Source organism: Branchiostoma belcheri, unplaced genomic scaffold, assembly GCF_001625305.1.
Source record: "Branchiostoma belcheri isolate BF01 breed outbred unplaced genomic scaffold, Haploidv18h27 scaffold2, whole genome shotgun sequence".
Lineage (NCBI taxonomy): Eukaryota > Metazoa > Chordata > Leptocardii > Amphioxiformes > Branchiostomatidae > Branchiostoma > Branchiostoma belcheri.
In genome coordinates this window covers 7433061-7461004 of record NW_017803490.1, presented here as the reverse complement: position 1 = coordinate 7461004, position 27944 = coordinate 7433061, and the positions used below count along the sequence as shown (strand labels likewise).

Below are 27944 nucleotides of genomic sequence, written 5' to 3'. Positions count from 1 at the left end.
AATGTCTTACAGTCGCTAATGGTTAATGGAAAAATTTAGGCCATGGACCTCTTCTAAAAGGGAAAGAAAGAAAGCTTTCTGAAAATAGGCCGATGCCTTTATGGGTGCACAATGGGGGCCCATTATGATGTATTCCCAAGCATCGGTTGACCTGGTTGAATCAATCAAGATTTAAAAAGATAGTGCAAAATATATTTCTTACACCATGGTGTTTCTGAAATAACGTTTTTTTAAATTTATTTATTTAATCTTCAGGACAGCTGGGTAGCCCAGTTCAATTTTGCCGAATTGATTTTCAATGGGGCCCAGTACAAGATACAGTAAAATCAAAGATAAGACCGATATAAACAAATCAGATTCGTTTTCCATAACTCGTGTCGATTAAACAGTACAGGTCGGCTTTCCATTTAACTAGAGGTTCATGACATTTATTAAAGAATCGATGCATATAGTTGAAAGAAATGACCAGTGATTCACAAGAAATTCTTCCCTTGGCACATTCACAGCAATGAGTGGTGATTGCTGTTAGCGTGATACGGCTCTGTAGGGGACTGCATAGCCTGGTCAATTTCTTCTTGCAGAAGCCACTGATCCATTATAGTCTTAGGAGGTCATCCCAGGCAATGCCATAATTTTAAACTTTAAAGCCTGGCCCCTGGGTTGACATCTTAGAGGTGATAGTCATCTAGCCTCGGTAAGATATCGGTAGAAATCGGTAAGATAGAGAGATAACATGCCGAGGAAGTTGGTCCGCTGAAGAGTACATTTTGCCGCACCCGAACTCTCTAGCGGACCAACCCCCTCGGCATGTTATCTCTCTATTTGACCGATTTCTACTCATTCCAGCCGTCTCCGAAGCTGGGAGAGGCTACTATGTTATGTCAATCATTCGACAATTGTGGTAAATCTTTCAAGATAAATTAAAAGGTGAATGACTTGAAAAAAAACATTCAGAACTAAGAAGGAATGGGTTGAATCCAGGAGTGAGCGAGGAAAAAGACACACCGTAACCTCTGTGTGAACTTTGCAATGTCTATAGCTAAATCCCCCAACTTCTCTAGTTGGCTGCCCCCTAGACGTGGAAGCCTACATGGCAGAGAACTATGAACAAAGGACAGCCTCAGGCAGTTCAGCTGCAGAACTTCTAGGCTTACGAATAGTGTTTTTACCTTTTATTGTCGAGTTGTTGAAGCACTCATGATGAATTGTAATGTGTATCACGCCCCAATTCAGCCATATATATATGGCTGCAATGGTATGTGCGTTGCAAACAATAAACCAGTCTACTAGTGATGAAGAATTGCAGCTTTAGAAGGTTCCCTCTAGGACGCTCTATACTCAGCATTGTTTAAAATGGATAGTTGGCCACAAGGCCTAAGTCTATTCAGATAGAGCTCGGTGAAATACAGCACATCGTCCCAAGTAACGCATTGCGGCTTTAGAAGGTTCTCTCCAGGACTCTCTATACTCAGCATTATTTAAAATGGATAGTTGGCCACAAGACATAATGCCTATTCAGATAGAGCTTGGTGAAATACAGCACATCGTCCCAACGCATTGCCGCTTTAGACAGTTCTCTCCATTGGACACTCTATATATATTCAGCATTATTTGAAATGGATAGTTGGCCACAAGACATAATGCCTATTCAGATCGAGCTCGATGAAATACAGCACATCGTCCCAACGCATTACGGCTTTAGACAGTTCTCTCCAGGACCCTCTATACTCAGCATTGTTTAAAATGGATAGATGGCCACAAGGCGTAATACCTATTCAGATAGAGCTTGGTGAAATACAGCACATCGTCCCAATAATTAAGCATTACGGCTTTAGACAGTTCTCTCCAGGACGCTCTATACTCAGCATTGTTTAAAATGGATAGTTGGCCACAAGGCATAATACCTATTCAGATAGAGCTCGGTGAAATACAGCACATCGTCCCAAAGCATTGCGGCTTTAGACAGTTCTCTCCAGGACACTCTATACTCAGCATTGTTTAAAATGGATAGTTGGCCACAAGGCCTAATACCTATTCAGATAGAGCTTGGTGAAATGCAGCACATCTTCCCACACATCCTGTGTCATTCTGTGATAACAGCGGAGTCCATTAGGCACAACTCTAGAGAAAACCCTGTAGGCGTTTTTTTCCTGCAGCTACGCCGAATCGACATCTTCTCCCATTAGCATAGCGCTTTATCTTCATCGTTGTTGAAAGCTAGCTATAGTTTTTTTTCTAAATGCCAAACTTAATGACCAGGTGAATGCCGTCTGAAAGTTTTAAGTGTCTATCCTTTGTACACTATGCATACGCTTTTTTCCCTGCAGTTGCATCTTCTGCAATTAGTATAGCGGTTTGTCTTCCTCGTTGTTGAAAGCTAGCTGTAGGTTATTTTTAAATGCCAAACTTAATGACCAGGGCAGGTGTTGAAGAGAACGCTACTCAGGAAAAACATGCTGGTTTGGATAAGTCGATGGTGAATGCCGTCTGAAACTTTTAAGTGACTGTCTACACTCTGCATTCGCTTTTTTAATGATGCAGTTATCACCCAGAATGTAATTATACCTAACGTAATGATCAGATGCTGAAAAGAATGCCACTCAGGAATAGAACGGTGAAAGCCGTCTGAAAGTTTTAAGCTTCTGTCCTTTGAATTGTACACTATGCATACGCTTTTTCCCTGCACCTGCATCTTCTCCCATTAGTATAGCTTTTATCTTCATCGTTGTTGAAAGCTTGCTATAGGTTATTTTTTAATGCCAAACTCAATGACCAGGTGTTGAAGAAGAGACTCTACTCAGGAAAAAATGGTGAATATCGCCTGAAAGTTTTAAGTGTGTATCCTTTGTACACTCTGTATTCGCTTTTTTTTCTTACAGCTGCATCTTCTCCCATTAGTATAGCTTTTTATCTTCATCGTTGCTGAAAGCAAGCTATAGGTTATTTTTAAATGCCAAACTTATGCTGAGGAGAACGCTACTCAGGAAAAAATGGTGAATACCGCCTGAAAGTTTGAAGTGTGTATCCTTTGTACACTCAATTAGTTTTTTTTTCTTTCAGCTGCATCTTCTCCCATTAGTATAGCTTTTTATCTTCATCGTTGTTGAAAGCTAGCTATAGGTTATTTTTATATGCCAAACTTAATGACCAGGTGTTGAAGAGAACGCTACTCAGGAAAAACATGCTGGTTTAGACAAGTCGATGGTGAATGCCGTCTGAAACTTTTAAGTGACTGTCTACACTCTGCATTCGCTTTTTTAATGATGCAGTTATCATCCAGAATGTAATTATACCTAACGTAATGATCAGATGCTGAAGAGAACGCTACTCAGGAAAAGAACGGTGAATGCCGTCTGAAAGCTTTAAGCTTCTGTCCTTTGAATTGTACACTATGCATACGCTTTTTCCCTGCATCTTCTCCCATTAGTATAGCTTTTTATCTTCATCGTTGTTGAAAGCTTGCTATAGGTTATTTTTAAATGCCAAACTTAATGATCAGGTGTTGAAGAGTACGCTACTCAAGAAAAAAATGGAATACCGCCTGAAAGTTTTAAGTGTGTATCCTTTGTACACTCTGTATTCGCTTTTTTTTCTTGCATCTGCATCTTCTCCCATTAGTATAGCGGTTCATCTTCATCGTTGTTGAAAGCTTGCTATAGGTTATTTTTAAATGCCAGACTTAATGACCAGGTGCTGAAGAAGAGACTCTACTCAGACGCTACTCAGGAAAAGAATGGTGAATGCCGTCTGAAAGTTATTCGCTTTTTAATTCTTATGATGCCTTGTCACCCAGAATGTAATTATGCCAAACTTAATGACCAGATCCTGAAGTATTTTTATACTAAGGAAAAATGGTGAATACCGCCTGAAAGTTTTAAGTGTCTATCCTTTTTCTATGGCCTGCATTCGCTTTTTCCTATGATGCCTTATCATCCAGAATGTAATTATGCTGATTGCATGGCTTCTCGAGAAGATCGCAATCTGAAGTGAAGTTAATAGACAAAGATTGCACACACGTATTCGTGCTACGTGTGAATCAATCTAATTACGTTCTGAAGAGCTAGGCACAGATGCCTACCATTTACACTGCACTGATGATGCTTAAAACCTCCCAAAGGTCTTATTACCATTTGGTATCTATGTATTTGTCAACGAAGGTTTCTTGGAAACCCAGCGCATAGGCGAAAAAAATGCACGGAGGCAAAGATTGCTACAATACACCTACTCAATAAAGATCAGTGGATACTTGTTGCAACGCAAGTGACAAATCCTTCATAGGGAACCAATGTGTTTCTGTATGATATAGATGTATCCTTGTATCGAATCCGGCACACGCATTAGCTGCTAATGTTTGCTATGGAACAAAACATGACAAGATGACAAGTAGTGAAGAATGGATACGTCAGATATCCTAACAGCGTTTCTCAAAGCTAACTCTTTTATACATCATTCCGCCTCATGCAGTCTGTAATCTGAATGAGGTTGACGGTTGTGGGTGCATGTGATATGGACGCCCCGTTGCGTAACGAGATACCTTGTGGAGCTGGAAACGTTACCTCCAGCCGATCAGGGATTATAGAATTCGTCATAAATCATTTTAATAGTCAGCTATTAAAAGTAATAATGCCAATAAAACACAAATGTAACAGATCCCATTCCTTTCCTATTTGCTTCACCCCAAGACGTCCTTAAAACCACACGTACGTGCTGTGACCACCTGATGCCTCCGAAGTTAGTGACGGTTTCTACAAAGTTATTGTAACAATTTGCTCAAACCGTGCAACTTCGAGATGTTGGGTTCCATCAAACTTTGAGAATGAAATATACAAACCCCAAGACATCCTTAAAATCTCAATCCGTTCAACTTTGAGATGTTGGGTTCCATCAAACTTCAAGAATGAAATATACAAAAGCCCCAAGACGTCTTTAAAATTACACATGTACGTGCTGCGATCACTTCATGCCATTGTGCGTATTGTAACTTGTTGCTGAGGCGTTGAAGCATCAAACGGGGAAATGATCATCAAACGACGTGGATCATGTCCTGTGGGGAGTGTGTGGGAACTGCAGGGGGTGATCGGAACAGCCTCCTCACAGCTGCCCTGCCTCTAATGAGGCGAAACGCGTGCTTACGCGGGATTGCGCAGGATTGATCGACTCATAAACAGCTCTAGGAGCATCTGCTGCACACCGTAAGAACGGCTAGCCAGGGAACCGTAGGGACGTGTGAGGAATGAAGATAAGATGCCCAGCAGGCAACTTCCCAGTTTGAAAAGTTTAAAATGGCAGTATTACATTTTCGATTTGAATATTAAATTTCCAGCAATTAGCCATGAACTGTGCAAAAAAACGGTTAGTCTGTGACAGAAATATCTATTGTAATTATGACCCACGATATTCGTCATGAGATTCTAACTATGCGCACAGCTTAAAGTATACATAAAGATTCTGTTTCTTCATTCTAATGGAATATGTATTCTTTACGCACGTATGCTTGAATTGAGGACTTTGAGCAGTGATTATTTATGTGTGGCAAGAACAAAAGACCGTTTGTCTTTCATCAAACGCTGCAAAGGACAGTTAGAAACCGGGACATAGGCCGAACTAAGTCTGGGCACCAGGTAACAAAAGTTAGACATGCCATGCAGGAAAATGAATCTAAATCATATGAAGTTTACGGTTGATGCAGCAGCCGTTTGGCAATGAAACCCTGACTGCAGCAGCTGTGTTAAAGTCACGCAGTCAATCTCTGACTGCTGCCATCAAACTTGATCTTCCCCTGGAGTCTTCTCGGACGTAACAGCTCGTACCAGCTGAGCTCCTATGACCGGTAGGGTTGGTGGTACTGCCGGGTCGTTAATGCCGGCGTTTTGCTATTATGGGTGATGGTAAATGCCATTTTCGTGCTCCGAGCGACACTGTGGCATCGTGGTTTGGTCATTTTCATGAGATGTGAGAGATGAACATTGATCCTAGCCAATGGCATTGCCGTGTTCAGTATTATAGGCCGTGCTCATCTTGGAATTTCCTTCCTATATATGCCCATGTTTGCACATATAAACCAATTTCGTATCACGTTGATGAAGGTTAGACATCCAGGTAATGGGATACATAAGGAAAATGTTACTAGTTGACAAGTAAATGACTTGGAAACAGTTGAGGAAAGGTGGATACTACTTGAAATGTCTGACAGTTTTTAAAATTTACCCAGCTGCTTGAATAATAATTCCTAGAGATGTATGTATCTGTGCAAAGAAAAAAGCTCTAGGATCAAGATATTTCAGACATACATACGATGTTGCTTGAATGCTGTTGATATTTACATAAAACATATATATTAATCACTCCATTTTTTTTACTTGGCTGGGACGATATTTTGCATGTACCAATATTAGGGTACAAAAAGCTCTTCTACATTCTTACAAAATTCTACATCGTAACCCAATTTGTCCTGTAATTAGTTTAACCCATCTGACCTTTAGAACAGGCTGTAATGTATTGCCAGACCAGGGTTAGAGTATTAAAGGATCTGCCGTTAGACGTGTTGGAGCAAATAGATCATACTGGTGATGGACAGGTTGAACTGGTACTGGCGCTCTATCTACCGTCTGTGGAACAGAGTATGGGTGGATTAAAAAATGTCGCCATCTTGAAAGGGCCAGAACAAACAAGCCAAGCTAAGGGGACGACTGCTTTATGGCTCTTCTGAATGTGGAACGTAATATAGGTGGAATTAAAAAATGTCACCATCTTCAAAAAGTCAGAGGAAACGAGCCATTGACTGGACATCTGATGTGGTCTGACCGCTGGTCAATGATTTACACAGTTGTTTGACAAGTCATGGCCATAACAGAAATTATATCACCGTTATTACAACAAAATCTATACACAGGGGAAAACTTAGTCCTCAGGGAAAACTTAACCCTTTGCCTGCTCACAACTGTCTGAGAAGGGAAGCTTAGCCCAGGTGTATGAAATTGGGACACTGCTACATTGCACCGGTACAGTGTGGTATAATTTCATGTAAGTGGATTGCTTGTCGTGTATTCTCTTTCATTGGTCTCTAAGGCCAATCTAATAGTATAATGATGAAATATGGATGGTTTAGAACCGGTCTATTACATCTGACCTTCCTCTTTATACACCAGCCACAGAGTATCAGACTCCATTAGATTGGCATTCGTGCAAGCTGGTCCACGCTAGGATATCGATCGATCGAGCTGGAACTTTGCATGACTGTATACTATTACTAAGCAACTGTAGCATATAAAGGGCGGCATACTTAGTACATGATTCTTCATTCACTGACCTCATCGGCTCTAACAAATGGCTGTCATTTTCAGGATGAAACTGATAGTTTAGTTTATTGCAAATACGTGGCCGATGGTCTATTGAAAGTATAGAGAACATGTATGAATTAGAAAAAAAATGCAATGATATGGCAGACTTTGTCCAACGTTACACTACATCCTACAACATACAGTCTGAGCTTTAGGCTTTCAAAGTATAAGGAAACACAACATCAGTGCCAATCTTGCCAATACAGATACCCTGTAAGAAATAATAAACAACCTTGTGACCGAGTCAGAAGTGCAGGAGCACATCACACCAGTTAGACTATGCTGTAATCCTTCATTGCTGCAGACAAATCCCCTCACGCGACCTAGAGTCAGATATATCTATCATAATCTACGGGGTTATATAACTGGCACCAGGGGAGGGTTTACATGATAAATGGGAGATATAAGGTTTGAGGATGAAACATGTCTCCCTGTATCCAGATCATGACAGATAGCCGCGGGTATAATCTCATTTGCCAAAGCCTTTCACAAATAAAGCTGTAACTGCGTCATAGAATCGTTCAAACTACCGCTGAAATATCCTCACTGTCAGTAATTTTCGCCGGGGTCACAAGGTGCTGAGTATCAAGTTCAATGGCCAGGTGTTGTGTTGGTGGGTGGCAAGAAGTAATTGGCATTTGCATCGGACCCATTCTTATGCCAGTTCTGTGTAACAGACCTGTCTAGCACGCCTATTTTTACCTGTCCCTATTGCAAGGTGACCCTCCCGTGCGTTACTAAAAAAATTCAAGTCACCAAGGTGACCAATTATTTTAGTCACACATCGCCATCACACTCACACCACAAAAACAGCTTTCCCATCTTAGTCAATTGTCTTTAAAAAGCATTTCAACAAGGTGTTCCTTGTTTGACACATATTTTCTTTTCTTCTTCAACAGATGCTGAAGCCAAGGATGAACTAGTGAAAGAAGAAGACCAGCAGGTGAGTTGTAGAGTCAAATAAATAAACAAATGAAACTTAGAACTTATAGATTCTGATTCAACCAACTACCTTAACCACAAAGTAGATGCATCAGCAAATACAATTCTTCTGGTTTACGGAGCAATGTGTGCATGTCTGTGACGTATTGCTTGTCATGTTCGCTGCCTGCTCTATTAGCTGTTTATAAGAGCTCTCGACAGTAAGTCATAGTTAGCAAAGTGTTGTTCTACTGAAGGTAATTGGCAAGCACCGCCACTAGAATGTAATTACAGATGGCATGGCGTCAATCCGGTGCTTCATTTATGGTTTCATTATCTTATATGGGCTTTTCGACATATATATTAATAGCTAGGATTTTCAAGAGGGATTTTCTTGTCGTGAAGACAACAACACAAAATTATTTGATCAATTTTCCCAACCTTCCCAATAATGAGTAAGGCGGAATGTGTACTTAGATTGATGACTAACACACTAATGTTTAATAATCACTTTTGTAATTATATTAATTACGAAGAACAAATCTGTTTCAGGTTGGCTGATACTGGCATGTAGTGTAGTCATAATCTATACATTCTATGAAAATGTTTTGCGTGGCATCAAGGTCCATACTAAGCAGGAAAAGGCACTATCAATACATTTCTTTCTGAAGTGCTTTATTTACTGTAACAATAGTCCAGAAACAGAGACTCTCATCAGAACTCAGACGCTCTAAGCGTAAAACAAATAATAAGTACATGATGTAGAAGAAGACTCTTCTTCATGGTCTTACGAGACCGATGAAATACTTACTAGTCAAAAAAACAATTTCGCATCTTGTTCTTTGCTTAATTAGCGAGTAATTTAACTCAAGTAATGATGCTTGTACTGTACTGTACATGTATCAGTGATTTGGACAACCCACGCAGTCTACGTGCGCACTTAACTTGTCAGGTTCAGTGTACTACATGTATGGCGGTAGGATATTCTTCTCTGGTTTCCAAAGCCACTTCTGAAGTCTTGTAGTGTCTAATATTACCTGTTTGGTATACCCCCGTGTACCAAACTGTATACGTACATCTATCTGTGATTCGGACAGGCCACACTGTTGACGTGCGCACTTAACTTCTCAGGTGCAGTGAACTACATGTATGGCGGTAGGATTATTCTCTTCGCGTATTAGGGTTTCTAAAGCCACTTCTGAAGTCTTGTAGTGTCTATCATTACCTGTTCGGTATTCCCCCGTATACCAAACTGTATACGTACAGATATGTGATTCGGACAAGCCACGCTGTCTACGTGCGCACTTAACTTGTCAGGTGCAGTGGACTACATGTATGGCGGTAGGATTATTCTTGTCGGGTTTCGAAAGCCACTTCTGAAGTCTTGTAGTGTCTATTATTACCTGTTTGGTATGCCCCCGTATACCAAACTGTATACGTACATGTATCTGTGATTCGGACAAGCCACGCTGTCTACGTGCGCACTTAACTTGTCAGGTGCAGTGGACTACATGTATGGCGGTAGGATTATTCTGCTGGGGTTTCCGAAGCCACTTCTGAAGTCTTGTAGTGTCTAATATTACCTGTTTGGTATGCCCCCGTATACCAAACTGTATACGTACATGTATCTGTGAGTCGGACAACCCACGCTATCTACGTGCGCATTTAACTTGTCACGTTCAGTGTATGTACTCTGGCGGTAGGATTATTCTTCTCGGGTTTCTGAAGCCACTTCTGAAGTCTTGTAGTGTCTAATATTACCTGTTTGGTATGCCCTCGAGCCGTAAGATGCCAATCACCAGACTAATCATGGCGTCATTAAGCGGTGGCTGAAAGGATGAGCAGGGTGTCGGCTAAGTGTTTGGGACCATAATGAGGACAGTGGTGACGTCAATAGGTTCTTGAGTGACGCATATGGAAATACGGCTGAAGCAGCAGATGCATCTTGAAAGTGAATTATTTTAGACCTGTTGTTACTAGGCAGATCTGCCATTTCGAAATTGCATTCGACATGACAGACTGCACGCATAAAACTTTTATTACCATATGTACCATGTTTGGCAATAAATTATATTCTGTATGTATCCTTGTGATAGATAGTTACCACAAAAAGGTATTTTAAATGCTTATGAATTAAATGAAAAAAAAAAACATTATTGCTGAATAAAAAAAAGACTTCTTTGTGTAAAAAGATTATTTTCAACCTGATAAAACTATTCACGGTTGTAGGAATCTTGCTTTTTGGTCCACCTACTTTGCCCTATCGCATTAAATTTGAAGTCTGAAATGATGTAATCCATAACATGTACTTGCTGTGGCCTTAAAATGCAATAAAAAGGTCGTTTTGCAAGCCAGAAAAATGATGACTTACCTGTGAGGCGTCTGCAATAAATCTGAATCCTGCCACAGGTTGTCTCTGGGCAACGTACCCTCGGGTTATCCCCCGTTTTTTTTTTATTCATCAAAACATAAAAGACATAACAAGGACAGTGTGGCGCTGCACTCAAGTTAACAACTTATATTAACAGCGCCACACAACAAAAAAGGTACAATTAACATGAAATATACAAAGTTGACATATCTGTGCGTCGTAGTCCCACCACCCCAAGACATTAAAATGTTAAATTAAATGCTAACAGAGCTATTTGAAAGATAAGATTACATGGTAACCTCCTATATCTCATTGGCGGAAAAACATCCACCAATCAGAGCTAGGAGGGGAATTTAGGCCCATTAACACTTACGTAGTATTTGGACCTCTATATCTAATTGACTGTTAGAAACAGTCAAGCAGAGCTAGAAGCGCTTGGTATCTCCAATGTAAGTTTTTGTTTCATCTTAAACAATATTCTTGGGCACGGCAAATAAACCATGTTCTTCTTGAGTCTACGGGTGAATTCGAGATAACACGCCAGCCTACGTACGCGTGTTCAACGTGCGTTCCTTTGTCTTTGAAGTGGTGCACTTACGTCCTCAGTGTACTGTGAAAATCTAAGGACAGGACCTGCCGACCACAATGAATCAGTCTGTTGATCATGGAAAGTCACTGACCGCATGTATGCAGCAGGAATTATTCTATTCCAATACATTAAATATACAAAAGACCTGCATCAATGATACTTACCCCTCAAACTTACCACCAGTGTGATCTGTATACTAATAAGAAGGCACTAAACTTACTCCCAGTAGAGTGGGAACTAGAGAATACAGACAAAATGAACCAAAATCAAAGCGCGTCGTCTGGACCCCAATACACAATCATATACCAAATGTCAAACAAATTCGTCAAACTCTCGAGCAGATCAAAACAGTACCTAGCTTTCCCGGAAGTATTCAGTAGATCTGGCTACATCCATAGAATTCACCAGAAATTAAAGCTGTTTCAATAACCATCCGATATAAAGATTACTCAACACTTCAATCATGAGTTGCTAGGAGCTATATCACCATTACTATCTACTTAAGCTTAACTGCATGCATCTCATATGGCATTAATGGGGGTAATTTTTTTTTCAAATTACAGACTGAACTCGGAAAAACAGTTTAGTGCTTATTCAGCCTCATTTTCCATGAAAGTCAAACCATGACAGAGAAGTAAAAGCCTTTTGCCTTTCACAATCTTTATGCTGATAATGGTCGTGATTTTGTGCAGTTTGATGCAATTAGACCTCAATTGGCTGCTGCTGCAGTGCAAACAGATTCATTTGCTCTGCCATTAGATGAATACTGATCATGATGATTACGTGCAGTAGAGATACCGCTTTGATAATTGACACTATTGAAGTCCTATGTTTGTAGCACAAAGGCTTTTCATTCGCAGTTTCTTCAAAGATAAGCTTTTTGTTCGCAGTTTCACCAGTTTTAATGGTGCTACGAAGATCCTCATAGTTTAATTATGTATTTAGTTGCCATTGGCAGCACCACTTACATGTACAATTCAAATCTCAGGTCTAATTGTAACACAGCTTTTTCATACGAGAGATCACAGTCCCGTTACTTAGAATAATGACTGATAATGATGATGCAATGATATAAAAAGCAATTATGTATTCCCCAAAGAGAAATTAGCTAGTATTATCCCAATGCTCGTCCTGTAAGCTTGGATGTGGATATTCAAAGGCAACCAATGCAATTTATGGCGACAAAGCTCGAAATATTCTAAATAAATATCTGTATGACATTGAAAAATACATTTTAATCATTACTAATACTTAAAGCATTTAAAAAAAAAACTGCAAAAACAAGTCCCAAGATTAGTCCTTTATTTTCTGGGTGGTACACTAAAGATCATTCTAGGTCCTTCTCTCATTAATCCAGTAACTGTTTTTCGCCACAGTTTTGAGCATTTTTGCTCCATGATCCATGAATTTCGATATACATGGGACAGTGTTGTTTCAACATTTGTATGTAGATAAGTGACTAGAATATTGACTTTGAAAAATCTGATTTCCAAACCCTAAAAACTACACTAAATGTCTTTAAACATGATTCAAACATTTTATCACATGAGCCTTATCTTCGCTATCGTCGATACAAAACCTAATGGTTGAATGTTCATCCCTTTGAATATTGAGAAGAGAGATAACGTTTGTCAGATAATATGTTACGCTACCTCAGTCAAAATCAGATATCTTTAATATGCTCCTTTCATGTCCTACTCAGATATCAGTGTACGTTGGAAAATTTATATTTGAATCACCACAAAAGTGACACCATATTGTAAATAGCTGACATATCCCCTGAATTACAGAATGTAATAATACTCTTCCTAAGAAAACACAATAGATAAGCTTTAGTATCATTATAGACTAGCTCGTTAGAATTATATTTTAGTATTAGTTTGTGTATGTACCATTGCTGTTTCTTTGCCATACATTGTTCAGTTTTTGAGCAATAAAGTTGATTTGATTTGATAATCACGACGTTACAGTATCTGCGTCACACGCCGTTATGTACACCACGCCTGTCGTGATGATGGCATCAGTGCCAATAATGAAATACTCATCATCTGTCTGGACCGTTATACAGAGATTCATGGGGTCGTTTTGAATAATGTATGAGAACTTGGCTGAATGAAGATCCAGTCTATATATATAAATACACCTCCATCAAATGTGCACTGTGTAGGATTTGATGGACAAAACTGACCATGTGTATCGATATGCTCTTGTTCAAATATAAACAAGACTTCGGAGGTCTCCTACCTCCATGGAATATGTAGAGCTTATGTAAATATTTTTTGTGGGGATTTGTCTCATTGATTATGGAAATATTATCGTAATTACAATAATCTAGTTTAATTTATGGTTTTCTAAACTCAAACTACAATATTTTGCATATCAAATTTGTATCATTTCACAATACTTCAATTCATCATTTCCTCAATAATTTTCAACTAAATTTCATACTTTAATTATGCAAATTATGTTGTGATTTGCATAATTTAGAACATATGGTGACAAGACATATAATTTGTTTCATCAATTTCATAATTTTTTCAGGTCCCCCAAAACGGCGAAACCGCATCCACAGAGACCGAGCCTGGCAGTGAAGAAGATGATGGTGTGTTTTCTTTCAAACAATTGGTATTGAAACGTAAGCTACCGGTGACTTTCATTCTTCACGTACGTCTGTCTCAAAGCTGTCCAAGGTCTTGTAAAATAAAACCAGCAACTGGAAGACGTTAGGCGTAAATCTCTACAGACTTTGATTTATTTTATAGCATCTACCTGGCTTCAGGAGCGACCAGCAAGAGTTGGCCAAATACGCAGATAACATGCCAGGGGAGTTGGTCCACTAAATGTGTATAGTTGCCGCTCCCACTGATGTTTTATTCCCAAAATGATCTTCAGTTCTGAGATTCTTCTTTTGTTGGAACAATGAGTGTTTGGTGATGGCAAGCCCGTACAGGCGCCCTGGATGTCAAACTCTTTTTAGTGACCAACTCCCCTGGCATGTTATCGGTTTAATTTTGGGACAATTTATACTCTTTCCAGCCACTTCTGAATCTTGATATACATGTACGTAAAAGCTATTAGTTGTAGTCGTCAGAATTGGAAGAATGTATTATAATTTGTCTTTTTGTCACATGATTAGCAGGAAACGGTGAAGATGATGACGACGACACACAGACAGAAACTGACAAGGAAGAAGACGACGAGGAAGAAACCGAGAAAAGAATGGTACAAGACCAGGGCAACGATGCCAAGATGGCGTCTCTACAGTCTACAAACCAGCTCCCTTCCCTGGACTACGGCATGGGTGCCGAGAATGAGGTGCTGAAGCCTGGACAGATGACCGACTACCTATACAAAGGTAACTTACATTCTCGTTCAATAGGCAAAATAGCCTGATGTGCAGTATATTATGATTTGCCAGGCTCTTTTCGGGCAAGTCAAGATTTATTGCCCAACGACGAGTGTTGTATATATACTATATAGGTTCTATGAGTGGTACAATGTATGCTTTACAGAGTGTCAACTAAATTACGTGCTAAGATGTGGTATACAATTCTGCATAGATGAACTAGGTTCCCGGTAAGAGTTTTACTCATTTGGAGCTTCGCACGGCAGGGTTTTGATACACTCATGTCGTGCAAAACCATGATAAACTGAACAGGAGGCTATAGACAAATGTACTGAGTTTCCACGATCAATTAAGTACAAAGCTTGCTATCATATCGTCAAATACACTACACTTCTCCGTTTTAACCATATAAAACCTGTTACACTTGGAGCGAAGCTGTTTGTAATCTATTGGAAAGATAAGAAGTGCCTTGTTTTGTTCTTTCTTGCGTATCGCTGATGGATTGTAGGCCCTACCAATTGATAGATAGCGATCGCAAAGCCAAAGGATCCCAGAACGCTTTTCTTATCTTTCTCATGCACAGTCGAGTATTCATATGGAAATAAGTTACAATTCAAAGCACTCTGAACAGCGCTGTACATTGGGCGTGGGTGGATGTTTATGGCAACCATGTGGTTAGTATTCACGGACACCCACTGTGAGATCCATATATGTAGCTTTTGCTGATAATGCAGTTATGAAAAGCTCTTGATGCATCCATGATTTTACTTCTCGTAGAGACCAAATTCGTGAGGCCGCGCGCGGAGCTTACGCCCTATATATAGTTCAGTAAAACATATGAACATTAGTAGATTTAGTACATTCAAGGGATTCACAATAAGATATTCCAGTCCATGCAACATTTCTAATGCAACAGGACACCCTTTCATGGACTGTGATTGCTTTTAAAGAAAACAAGAAAACATAGATGTAACAAACAAGGCTAATCTATATCAATTGGTAAGCAAAAGCAATTCAGTAATAACAAAAACATTACAGGACCGAAAACCAAAATACTAGAAATATGATACAACTGAAATATGCAAATGAAAAGAACACGTAATACATATTCAACAGATCGATAAAGTGATTAACAGTAAAAATAAAAATAGTAATAAAACACAACCAATGAGGAATCATAATGACCAAAAGATGATACAGGACAAAATTGCGTTTAGGTAACAATATCATCTATTGTCTCCAGATGACCCTTACGGCGAGTTCGACATTGCCTCTAGCCCGGAGAAGCTGGTTCACAGTATCGCCATGCGCATTTATGTGGACAACGACGTGACAGACTTTGAGAGTGTCATGAACAAGCTGCTGACCTATGGAGTGGTAAGCTGTAGCAAGTTTCAAGTTAATTTATTTTACCAGGGCATACCTCAGATCTGTTGATCTGATGTTCAGGTATCCCTGCATGGGCACACATTGGTTCATTGTAAATAGACTATCACTTCACCCTGACAAAACTAAATCCATGGTTTTTGGATTACCTTAGAAACTGCCTCACGCAGGAAAAAAATATCACTCTAATTAACAGATGGGTTTAACTCATTTGAGCAGGTAAATGTGTATACTTACCTAGGTGTCACCATGGACTCCTCGCTAAACTGGTCAGCACATACAAAGAGGATTGCACATACAGATACCGTGATATTGTGTATAATTTGTAAATCCATATTTGCATGCCAACAATTGTGGTATGGATAGGGCTGACAAGCCACACATGAAGGTGCCAATGGTCATGATACATGGATGCTAAAAACATATTTCTAGATTGACGAATGCATGTTTCTACAATACTTCGTAAACCTTTGTAGAGAATTTACACAAACAATACATAATTACCATGACTACACAACACTTGCAAGTTATTAATGTGGTGGCAATTTCTGAATCGGCCGTCATTGACAGAAGTTAATTGGATTTACTGGTGGTAGAAATCAAGAACTGAAAAGATCTATGCCCCCTAACATCAGAAGAGTAACTTTGTTCCAAAACTCTTTGTTCAATGAATAATACCTATCACGTTTGACTATTCTCTGGACTTGTTGTATCTTAGTGTTATTGGTGCCATATGGCCTTAGCTAAGCGTATGGATTCTAATGGCGTTTATATAACAACACAGATAACAGACAAGGAGGCAGAGGAGTTTGAAGACGCGGTTGCAGAGGAACTACGTCAGATCGTCCTGGCAGAAGACAGAAAGCTTTACCAGGCAGCGAAGGGTGTCGATTTTGTGAAGGACCCAAACCCACAGGTAGGCAGTGTGCTTTAGAGACACAGGGCAAGGATATGCAACTCTCTCTCTCTCTCTCTCTGTGTGTGTGTGAGTGTGTGTGTTTGTGCATGTGTGCGTGTAAAAAAATATCATTTTTCAAAGGCGTTAATGATATCACTGTAAGTAATAAAGATTATTTTGCCACTGTACAATCTCAACATGCAGTTACTGAAGATGTGGCATAATGACACTGTCGATTATATGTGCAAATTTATACCAGAAAATATTTTTAATCTTCATAATATCCCATGAAAGCCTTATACACATTATTGGAAACATAATGTTTTACAGTACAACGAAGGGTTGAACCTGGACTACGGTGACAACTTCCTGATCCCACAGTCGAAGTCAGCTTACAAAACTGACGCCAAAAGCATCCTCGACGAGGCGTCCATACTAGATGCCCTCCAAGAAGAAGAAAAAGAAGGTAATACATATTACCTCTCATGATGCTCTCAAAATACTTAAGAACTAGCCAAGGAGGACCAGCAATAGTCAGCTTTACGCACACTTACATGTACATATCGACACCATGATAGTGATCGCCTTCTCGCATTGTGTGTATATACGCTTTGCTATTCAGATTTTTTTTACACGAAGTCTGTACTGGCCCCCTTTTAAACCTATGTTTTTAATCTACCTATGTGTATTTGTATGTTTGGTATTGTTTCAATTTTTCAATATGTACCTTTGGCATGAAGCGAACATAACAATGAAAATAAATAAAACTATATGATAAAATATACGATAACACAAAGATAAGGCATCTCGGAAGTCAATCCTCGACGAACTTCCCTTATACCGCCTACTACTTATTAGGGTCTGTGCATTTACGTGTAAAAAAACTTAGTTTCCTATCTAAATTAGCCAGGCTGGGTATCAGGCAAAGCACCCACGGTTACTGAGATAACAAACAAGATTGAAATACAATGTGTACTTGCATTATTATGCTAGAAACAATATATTCATTACTTGACTGCTCTGGGAGTTTTTTAATGTATTCCCCCAATGTTGACGGTAAGTTTGTGGGTGCATGTGTAACTTTAAATGACCAAGAACATATATCCTCAAGCTCTTAAATGAGTTGTAGTAGCATCTGTGGTACGTAAAAGCCACAGGCTCAGGTGCGAATAGCACGGCCCGATGATTTTGAAAAGGCCAACGGTGCGAAAACAACGTTAACTTCCGCCCATCTACTCTAGTAGAAGAGGCCCCTTGTGACATCGTGGCTGATGCAATACATTTTATAAGGGTAACGTTTGTTTTGTGAAGCATTGCCTGGGAAGTGAACCGGCATTGCGAAAGCAAACAAGTATTTTTTCTTTGTAACGGAGTGCTTCAATGGAAGGCCTATGCGACCACTTCTCGGCATTGAACTAGGAATGTGAGAGAAACATGGCTGTGTCAAGAGATGGCGGTGAACGTTTGATTTGAAAGCCTGTAGATTGTAGGTTGGTGGGAAACACTTGTCAGGGAGGGAATTCCAAAGCTTGGCCGTACGGGAAAAGAAACTGTCATTGTGAAAAGATTTCGAACAAGGAATTTGGACGAGTTGTGTGAGCTATGTGAAGTATGTCAGGTGCTAAATGTAAAGATATTATTCTTATCTATTTATTTATTGATCTTTGGTATACGTAGGTGGTACCCATTTCACATCTGGGTGGACTGAGGAAAGCCGTGTCATGTGCCTTTCCCAAAGACACAGCTAATCTCCAAGCAGATTTTTGGTGGGGGTAAGACAGTATCACACAGAAGATCGAGGCCTTCGAGATGAAGTGTTACAGAAAGCTGCTCAGAGTTAGCTGGACAGAACATCGTACAAACGCCTCAGTCCTGGAAGAGTTAGGGATCGGAAGATCACTCCTACACATGATTAGAAGGAGGAAACTACAGTACTTCGGACATGTGTCGAGAGCACAGAACATCTCAACTCACATCCTGCAAGGACGGATCTGTGGTAGCAGGAGCAGAGGGAGGCCGCGAAGGAGATGGGTAGACGACATCAGAGATTGGACAGGCAGGTCCCTGGCTGACTGCACACAGATGGCCAAGGACAGAGATGGATGGAGGAAGCTTGTGCTGAATGCTACCACAGTCCCCGACCCTCCAGAAGAGGAAGGGACAAGGTGAAGGTGAAGACAGTATCAAATTGACCAGTCGGTATCCATTTCCCCACCGAAGAGATGTGCGCGGGTGACTGACCATATTCAATTAAGCTATAAACCGCTTGTAAAACTTAGCACGACCAATTTTTGATAGCTGTTAATAGGGGCACGAGGAGGGGCAGCAACACCATATTTAAAAGAAGTGCCCAGCCCCTCCCTGTGCGAGTACCGACAGATATTCGGTGGGGAAATGGATACAGACTGGCCAATTTGATACTGTCTTAACCCCACCAAAAGATCTGCTTGGAGATTAGCTGTGGGCACAGCGTCTAGCCAGGAATCGAACCCATGCCCTCTCGATCTCGCGTCTTCTCGGCCATTTGACGCCACCTGGTGCAAGAAATGAAGCTAAATTGCAAAATGGATCTAACTATTTGCCACATCAATGAATTTGACGCACTGTATTCACAGTCTTATGCCCACCTAGCCCACTTGCAAGGCGTGGGTGTGGTAATATTCACCTTAGCATGTCTCCAGCCTCATGCAGCATGCACATCTATCACGACTCACGTTATTACCCCAAACACATGTATCATACTTACTTCCTAACTTCCTCCCATCAAACGGTTCAGATTAAGAATTACGAGAAAAAGTGCAATTTGGGAGCACCGCTAACGCAAGTAACGACTGTGACATGCAATGCGCAGATTTGTCGTTCAATCAGCATTTGGTCTAGTCACTGCGATGAATATAAATGAGAGAAGCTGCAGCGTGCCGCGTCAACTCTCAAGTGTACGCGCTATACAAGCTTAGCGCACAGCTGCATAAGGCCAAGTGGGTGGTTTGGCATTTTGAAACTGCGTTTTATTTTTACTGAGCAAACGTTTAAGTTTGCTGTGCAAAGAAATCGCTTGTCAGCATATGAATGGTGTTTGAAGCCGCCATGAGGCTGCAAAATTCCACTGAGGGCTCCCACAAAACCGTCCGCTTAAAGTGATCTTTTGGCAAACAGAGTGCATACGTTTTAACATCCATGAACTATCCAATCACTAGGTCTTTTGTATTGCCTTATCCATGTAGAGCCTCTCTAAAACCCACCGAAAGGACAAGCATATGTCTGAAGGCCGATGATTGTATGAAACCTTTCTACGTGCTCACCCAGTTGGTATTGACATTCTGAACATCGAAAACAATGTAAAGTTCAAAGCTTTGAACTGAAGCATCCAGACAAATGACTTGTATTTTAAAGGTTTCAAGCTACAATGATTACGCTTAGGTGAAGGTTGTTGCCCAGCGATTCAAAGGCCTCAATCAGCTTCAGAATTTCACTCTCTAACTCCTCGTTCCCACCAGCTGGTCTCTCGGTCTAAGACATCCGTGGACTCAAGTTTAAAAGAGTTGCTTGAGTTACTGTTTTTTAGCGTATCTTATTACCTGGATGTCTAACCTTCACCAATTAAGGTTAAGGTTTTTGCCCAGCGATTCAAAGGCTTCAATCAGCTTCAGAATCTTATTGTCTTCTCTCGTTGAGGATTTTGCAGGCAACCCTGTCTGAATATTGCCTTGCGTGAGCCGTGGGCGTAGATCGAGTCCTTACTCCTACGCACGGAGGCTTAGGCTGCCATCAATCAATTAAAAGGGAATACAGAAGGCTAGCGGGGGCTGCAATCGTACACTTGCACTTGATGGCACAACGTCGAAGTCAACTTGGTTATCATCACCAGTCACGCGATTGGACAATATCTGTAAAGGAAATCGCAAGATCATCTTCTCATACGTATACTGACATTTACAGTCTATCACAACAACTTGGCTTCCACATGGTAAAGAGAATTGTTTGTGTTCGCTCTTTTTAAGTTTAAACCAACTATACCGTACGAAAGATAAAGCCAGCATATCAAAGTCCTCAACCAACAACCCAAACCGTACCCAGAAGACTCACATGCATACGCATACTCTTCACCCACCTTTCTAGGGGCTTAAATGAGATTTACTCAACCTTGAGGGAATAATATAACTTTCAATCCTATTTTTGTAAACCATAACAACAGAGATAATAATTCGTTCATAAGCTCAAACTACAGAGTTTGACGCCTACGCATAATTTTGATTTCTAGGAAAGCCGAAGAAAGATGCAGACATGTTGTAATGTTGTGATGTCAGCTAAGAGACGAAATAAAGTATCTAAAGTATCCACTAAGAATTCTTATAGTCTTACAAGTTACATTCAAATCAGAAGTTGACGCCTACGCATAATTTTGACTTCTAGGAAAGCCCAAGAAAGATGCAGACAAGGCCAGTGAGGAGGTGGAGGAGACATCAGACGCCAATGTTGTAATGTCAGCTAACAGACGAAGTAAAGTATCCACTAGGAATTCTTACATTGTGACAAGTTACATTCAAATCAGAATTTGACGCCTAATGTTGACTTCAGGAAAGCCCAAGAAAGATGCAGACAAGGCGAGTGAGGAGGTGGAGGAGACATCAGACGCTAATGAGAAGGATTTTTAGAGACTATATTCACACAACCACATCAGAAACAACACATCATTGTTACGTTACAAGAACTTAAATTACAGATTTACAACATTAAGTAGTTAAACTTAAACTACAGATTCACGGCAAGAAGTGGTTACAGAACTTAAGCTACAGCTTTACAACAACAACAACAGTTTGACGCCTACGCCTAATTTTGATTTCTAGGAAAGCCCAAGAAAGATGCAGACAAGGCGAGTGGGGAGGTGGAGGAGACATCAGACGCTGATGAGGAGGATGAGGATGAGGAGCCTGAGCCGGGTCAGGCCATCACTAAGGAGGAGCCCAGGGACGGAGGGGACAACGCAGACTCAGACTTCAACAACGAGATAGACAACGATGACGAAAGGTAAGAGTTTTGATATATTGTGACATCAAAACTATCGCAGAATGGAACTCGCTGTCACCAAACACATACGTACAGTAGGGGCATTGTCATTAGATAGCTTTAAAAATGTCTAGAGTTAGATCTTCAATTGATAGGTGTAACAAGTCGATCGGTGTCATGTAGCCAGCTGCCGAAGAGCGGTTATACCGGCTATACAGATACAGAAATTTTAATTTTTCTAATTCTATTTTCCATTTAACCGGAACATCCAGAGCATCCGAACTAGTTTGTGACAAAGAAAACGACGGAATTTAACCTAGGCCGAACAACAAGCTATATCGTCTAGGCGATTAAAAACGTGGTATTAAAATGGCACTTTACATGAGGCGGTAGCTGTGAGTGAACCTGATAAGTCTGGGTTTAGTCTCTTTTGGCGACTCGATTGTTCTGGTTTATCTATTCTATTTTACATTAATTGCTTCATATGTTTGTACCATTTTAATGGCTGAGTATATTTGTGGGTACTTTTGTGCCTGTAGAATGTAGATAAGCCCCCTTTGAAATCTTAAGTATTCCAGTCATTTTTGCTTTGAAGATAACTATGAAGAGTTTTGTGTAATATATAAAATAGATAAAAAGCAATATACCGTTTACAATCGTATCGACTGACACATAGGACATTATATATGGCTATGGAGGCCAGATGATTTTTTGATACTTAGAAAATTGTTCTTTCATCTGGCTTTAATGTGTTTTATGCATTGAACTAGGTATTCTTTACATATGGCTATGGGTGGCCAGAGATTATCCTTTTTTTATACTTGAATAGCTGTTCTTTCATCTGGCTTTTATATGTGTTTAATGCATTGACCTGAGTCTTCTTTACATGTGGCTATGGATGGCCAGAGGATTTTTTTATACTTGAATGGTTGGTCTTTCATTTGGCTTTAATGTGTGTTTGAAGCATTGACCTAAGTCTTTTTTCATCTGGCTTTGCAAAAGTGATGAGGCAGACAAGAAAGACGACAAGGAGGAAAAGAAGGGCAGCAACGAGGAAGAGGAGGCAGAGGAAGAGGAGAAGGAGATCGTCATTGATAACGGGAAGACGAAAGAAATCCTGAAGGAGAAGCAGGAGGCGGAAGGGGAGGGAGATAAGGAGGACGAGAAGGAAAGTGAAGAAGAATCAGAGGTACCACTTAGTATGGATTTCTGTACATGTCCATTCTTGGACACATGAAGTCTTATACAGCTTTTGGATCAATACAAGAAATGCAACCTTGATGCACAACATTCGTACATGTTTTGTAAGATAAATTGGACCCTTTCTGGCTGGCCAATTTCTCTGGCCGATTAAAGCCCCCTGTTTTGCCGACGTCTACTTTTTATTCAGCTTGCAAAGGAGGCTGCTGGAGACTAGTAAATGTTGAAAAGAGTGAAGAAAATTAACCTTCTTGCGTGTTTTAAGGTGTGCTTAAGATATGAGTTTCTGTCACACTTGTTATGTACAAAAATTGCACTATGTATCGATTGTACCAACACAAATGATCTACAGTATCGTGATATACCAATTTTCTTTAATCTTTAAGGTCATCAACGACGCAGACGTGGACACAGCCGGAGAAAAGGAAGAAAAGAAGATGAGTGATGATCTAGAAAATGAGCTGAGGGAGAAGTACGGATACGTGGATTCCTCAAACGGAGGTAAAGAAAAAACTTCAACATGAGCAACTGCAAAATTTCATTACTTACTCTTGACTTTATCATGACAGTCATTTTTTGGGCTATCAGTTTGGATGAGCAGCGCCCTCATGCAGTCTTGCCCAAATTTGCAGCTATGTCAAATGGTTCTACAGCGCCTCTTTGCGATACATCAGAAAGTGCACACGTCATACAGTACTGCTTCTATGATAAGAAAGTAGAGCTAGTATGTTTATGTTTTGTTCGTACCTATTCACTTATTTCTTTAGATGTCAAGCAAAGTTACATTTGCAACATGTCTAAAATATACATAGTATAGACAGTTCACAATGCCATAGGCCCATCGCTTGCTGCTGAACGTAGGTATAAAAAGGGACATAATAAAAACTCTGCATCATAGTTTTTCGTATCCTTATTCATATTGTTTCCTTATATGGTGACAGGCACAACACCTAATGACGTCACGACTGCCCAGGAGCTGCTCCAGACCGAGGCTGACGGTGATGACGCGCAGCTGCAGGAACCTGACATGTCCTTCCCTCAACTCACACGTAAGGTTTTACTTACAGACACCTTTTTTATTCTTATAAAGTACAGATAAAGGTACAGTTTATTGTACGCCCACACCAATTTAATTTTTGTTGGGCCTTGAATTCTTCAGAAAAAATATCAAGCCTTGAGACGCATGCCTTTACGTGAAACTTAGTGGCCTCTGATCTCCTGTCCAATTTACTGACTTTAATGTTTTGACTGTTTTCCACCTTTTGTTGCTTGACTAAATGTAATTTGACTAAAAGTTTTTATTATGTCTTCTCCTGTGTAAATATATGCTGTGCCTCATTGGAAAGTAGCTTCTAAAGCTGAATGGGCTACCCAGCCGGTTTATGATAAATAAATTAATTGATAAGCCACATGGAGACATAGAAATAAGTCAAGGGACATCAATATAGCCCAGTAACTACTAAAAGCACAGGTACAGATGAACTTAAACATTCATGATAGTACAGTGTAAGATCAAAATTCGTTTTCCATATTTCAGCCGAAGAATATGACGAGCTGGCCAAGGAATTCGACCGACGTGTGGAGGAATACTACAGGAAGGGCTTCCTGAACCGGAAGGAAGTTCAGGATCTTGAGGCTATGGTGGCGCCGTACTGAGCACAGGACATGAGAAACAGAGGGAGGTGACCTGATCATTTTGACCGACGACTCCTTGGTTATGTTTACCGTGAATAAGAGTACAAAATACGCCTGCTGATTTGAGATATACATGTAAACAGCTTACCTACAGCTGTTTAAGGGTTTAAGGTGTTGTGTGATGTTCAGAAGATCTTGCTTAATTTACTTGTTTTCTTAGTAACATTTGGCCATGTAGAGATTCTGTATTTAGAATATGAAGTACGTGTACCAAAGAGATCTGGGACTTTCATTGTGAACATGTTATCGTAGCCTTTGTAGATTATGCACTGCCCTTGATTATAAGATAAAGATTGCTCACGCTTGTTCGAAAATCCAGTTGATTAGAAAGAATAGAAAGAAGAGCTTTTTCAGCGCTTTTGAAGGTTCATCAACTCTTGTTACTAAAATAACTAGCCCCAACATTCTCGATTAATATCAGTTATGGAGAGGTTAAGGTTTTCTGCTTGTCTCTGAATGATTCGTTTATAGAATCTTATTGGAAGCGTGGATGACAAAAAAGGTGTAAATTATTGCATATAAGCAAGTATGGATTACAAAAAAATCCTATCTCGAACATATGTTGTTTTTTAACGGAATGGTTCAATGCAAGGCCTATACGACCACTTCTCGGCATTGAACTAGAAATATGAGAGAAAACATGGCTATGTCAAGAGATGTCAGTGAACGTTTCATTTGAAAGCCTGTGGATTGTAAGTTGGTGGGAAACACTTGTCAGGGAGGGAATTCCAAATTTCAATGTTATCCCGGTCAGCTGTGCCATGCTTTTAATTGAACAGAATGTATTCCATCAACACATAGTGACACTAAGAACTTCCACCTCAAACCTACCTACCTAGTCCCATGAACGACACTGGTCGTCGGGGGGAAAAGGCAGACCTTGCAGCAGAGGTGTAGCCAGGTCCTCCTGTCTTGGGCTGCTGTCAGGAGTTGTGGGACGGTGAGGGACTTCCAGTCCTTGATGATACACATGGTACCACATAAAGCGATCAAACACACTGAATTACACAATCATTTGATAAACACAATCACAATGATCTGAAGGCTTTTTTAAAGTTCTTGGCGCTACCAAATGGAATGAGTGAATAAAATGATTTCTGTCACAGTAATGCTTTCGTGGAGTATTGTAAAAGTTGCACTCAGGTTGCAAAGATGCTGCCGGAAGATTGTGTATGTGGTTGTTAGTAAGAAATATACACTATCAGACGGGTCATTCTGGATTCAGTGGTTATTTACTGATGCCAAATTTTCACAGTTTTTAACACAAAAAATTCCCCGCCAAATCCGAGTAAGACCATTTGATTTACTGGTTAATCATTGTATGAGCTTTGAATAGGTCAAAAGACTATTGGGCAGCCATATGGATATACTCTTTGGCCATCGACTATATGGATTGTGTCCATACAGCTTTGTACGAAAATTGCAATGTCCTAAAATGACGAGTACAATTCAACTTCTGGATCCATAGAATTAATTTTGGCTCGATTCAACATACTCTTAGGAAATATTAAAATACAATACGACACAAATATGTCGCAAATTTGCTATACAACTCAGGTGTTAGAATGAGTTGCAACCTGTTCATGATTTTTTTTTCTTTCTCAACCGGACATTGTCGGTCTTACTGTGTGATAGAATGGACCCATCTGATAAGTCTATGTATACCGGACCACTTGGCAGCACTAGTATTCGGAGTCTCAAAGAAGCGTACACGTAACGGAAAATACCCAAGAATCAGACATCACTGTGCCATCATGGGCGTTTTGTCGTTACTGGTTATCACACGAACCAAGATGACATTTTCTTCTGGTCTTTTTTCGACACCATTGTCTATGGAATGCTTCTATACATCCAAAACAATGTCCATCAAGAGTTTACATGAATATGTAGGAAAACCTGTGGATCGTACAAACTACAAACGTTCAGTATTTGTCGTAAGAAAATTCAAACTCTACTCTGGATCAGTTACGGATTTTTATTTCCGGACGTTTCGAGTGACATCCATCACTCTTCTTCAGCGTCACAAATGAACAGAGAACCGATTCACTCTTATATACAAGTAACTAGAAAAACCGGTTAAACAACAAGGTCCGTAAGAAGCTTTATCATGTAAAAGAACGGTTCACGCAAAATACAGGTAATTAGAACTAGAAAAACCTGTTCAACAACCGTAAGAGTCTTGGTCATGTAAGGAAGGTTCCTATGGTAGGAAATTACCATAGGAAATAAAAATCCGTAACTGATCCAGTAGTAGAGTTTGAATTTTCTTACGAGTATCGTTTACCTGGATGTCTAACCTTCATCAACGTTCAGTATTTGTGATGTGTTTAGGGCATACCATTATGATGAAGACTTGTTGCAGCCACATTTGACGTTGTGTACGTAGATTCTGATTTTGAAGCATCTTACTTTCATTGTATCTAGCATGTAAACATGTGTGCAGTGTGCCTTGTGATGCAATTATTCATAATGGGCATGATACTATAATTGAAGGTGCAGAGAAGAAGACACTATCAAATATATCTGTATAAGAGTTTGGGGTGATTCGCATTGTTTGAAGTCTGGCTAAGAAGAGGACCAAACTTACGAGAGACTTCATTTAGCATTGTAAACATCAGTGTGTTTCGCAGTATGTATGATTGAATATATATATGTAGTAACACGCTTCAACGTGGAGTTAAAGAATACTCTGAAACAAAATATACGGCGTCAGAGTACATTTATCAGAGTTGCTTGGAAGCTTTAGACTTTATAAGCGCATTTGATATGGAACCCATACTTAGTACCCGTGCTTAGGGTACTTACTTTGTTGAAAGAATGAAAAAAAATGGATATCGTTGTTGTCATGAATGTATTATACATATAGATGTATTCGGCAAGCTTAGAAGAATGTAGTCTGGGAATGAAGATTTGTACAGGTGTGTGTGGGAAGGCATTGGAGAAAGATGTAAATAATATATATTTTCGTCTTTGGTGTAAAGAGTAATCAAGAATAAAAAAAATGACGTTCTACGTTATTTATGGCTATTGTCATTGTTTAAAAGTATGTATTAACTTCCTTCTATTAGATTTTTCTCTTAGATGTGTAACTTCGTCAAGTGGCATGCCTTCATATACATACATGTAACCATATAACGTACATCAAAGACACATAGATTTTAGTCTGGCCACTGGTTACAAAAAACACCTAC

General features: G+C 39.9%; 2 protein-coding genes and 1 long non-coding RNA gene across 5 annotated transcripts in view; all 3 read left to right on the top strand.

Annotated features, from left to right (window-relative positions):
- Window positions 1–16218, top strand: part of LOC109468476 (ran GTPase-activating protein 1-like) — a 30508-nt gene extending 14290 nt beyond the window's left edge. The window contains exons 2-6 of the mRNA XM_019766720.1: window positions 8240–8283; window positions 13763–13823; window positions 14358–14576; window positions 15811–15944; window positions 16195–16218. Of these exons, the coding sequence (XP_019622279.1) occupies window positions 8240–8283; window positions 13763–13823; window positions 14358–14576; window positions 15811–15944; window positions 16195–16218 (482 nt within the window). The remainder of the gene's footprint in view (window positions 1–8239; window positions 8284–13762; window positions 13824–14357; window positions 14577–15810; window positions 15945–16194) is intronic.
- A 524-nt stretch (window positions 16219–16742) lies between these two features.
- Window positions 16743–21500, top strand: LOC109468944. Of its 3 annotated transcripts, none has more exons than XR_002140161.1 (3): window positions 16743–16869; window positions 17182–17317; window positions 21430–21500. It is a non-coding gene; the product is annotated as an uncharacterized LOC109468944 (long non-coding RNA). The 3 variants fall into 3 exon arrangements; XR_002140162.1 differs by lacking the exon at window positions 21430–21500 and adding an exon at window positions 21265–21328; XR_002140163.1 differs by lacking the exon at window positions 21430–21500 and adding an exon at window positions 21113–21136.
- A 213-nt stretch (window positions 21501–21713) lies between these two features.
- Window positions 21714–24714, top strand: LOC109468474 (ABC transporter F family member 4-like). The gene is made up of 6 exons (XM_019766719.1): window positions 21714–21728; window positions 21767–21879; window positions 22861–23047; window positions 23445–23559; window positions 24000–24107; window positions 24596–24714. The coding sequence occupies exons 1-6, from the start codon at window positions 21714–21716 to the stop codon at window positions 24712–24714; spliced, it is 657 nt and encodes a 218-aa protein (XP_019622278.1).
- The last annotated feature ends 3230 nt before the right edge of the window (window positions 24715–27944 follow it).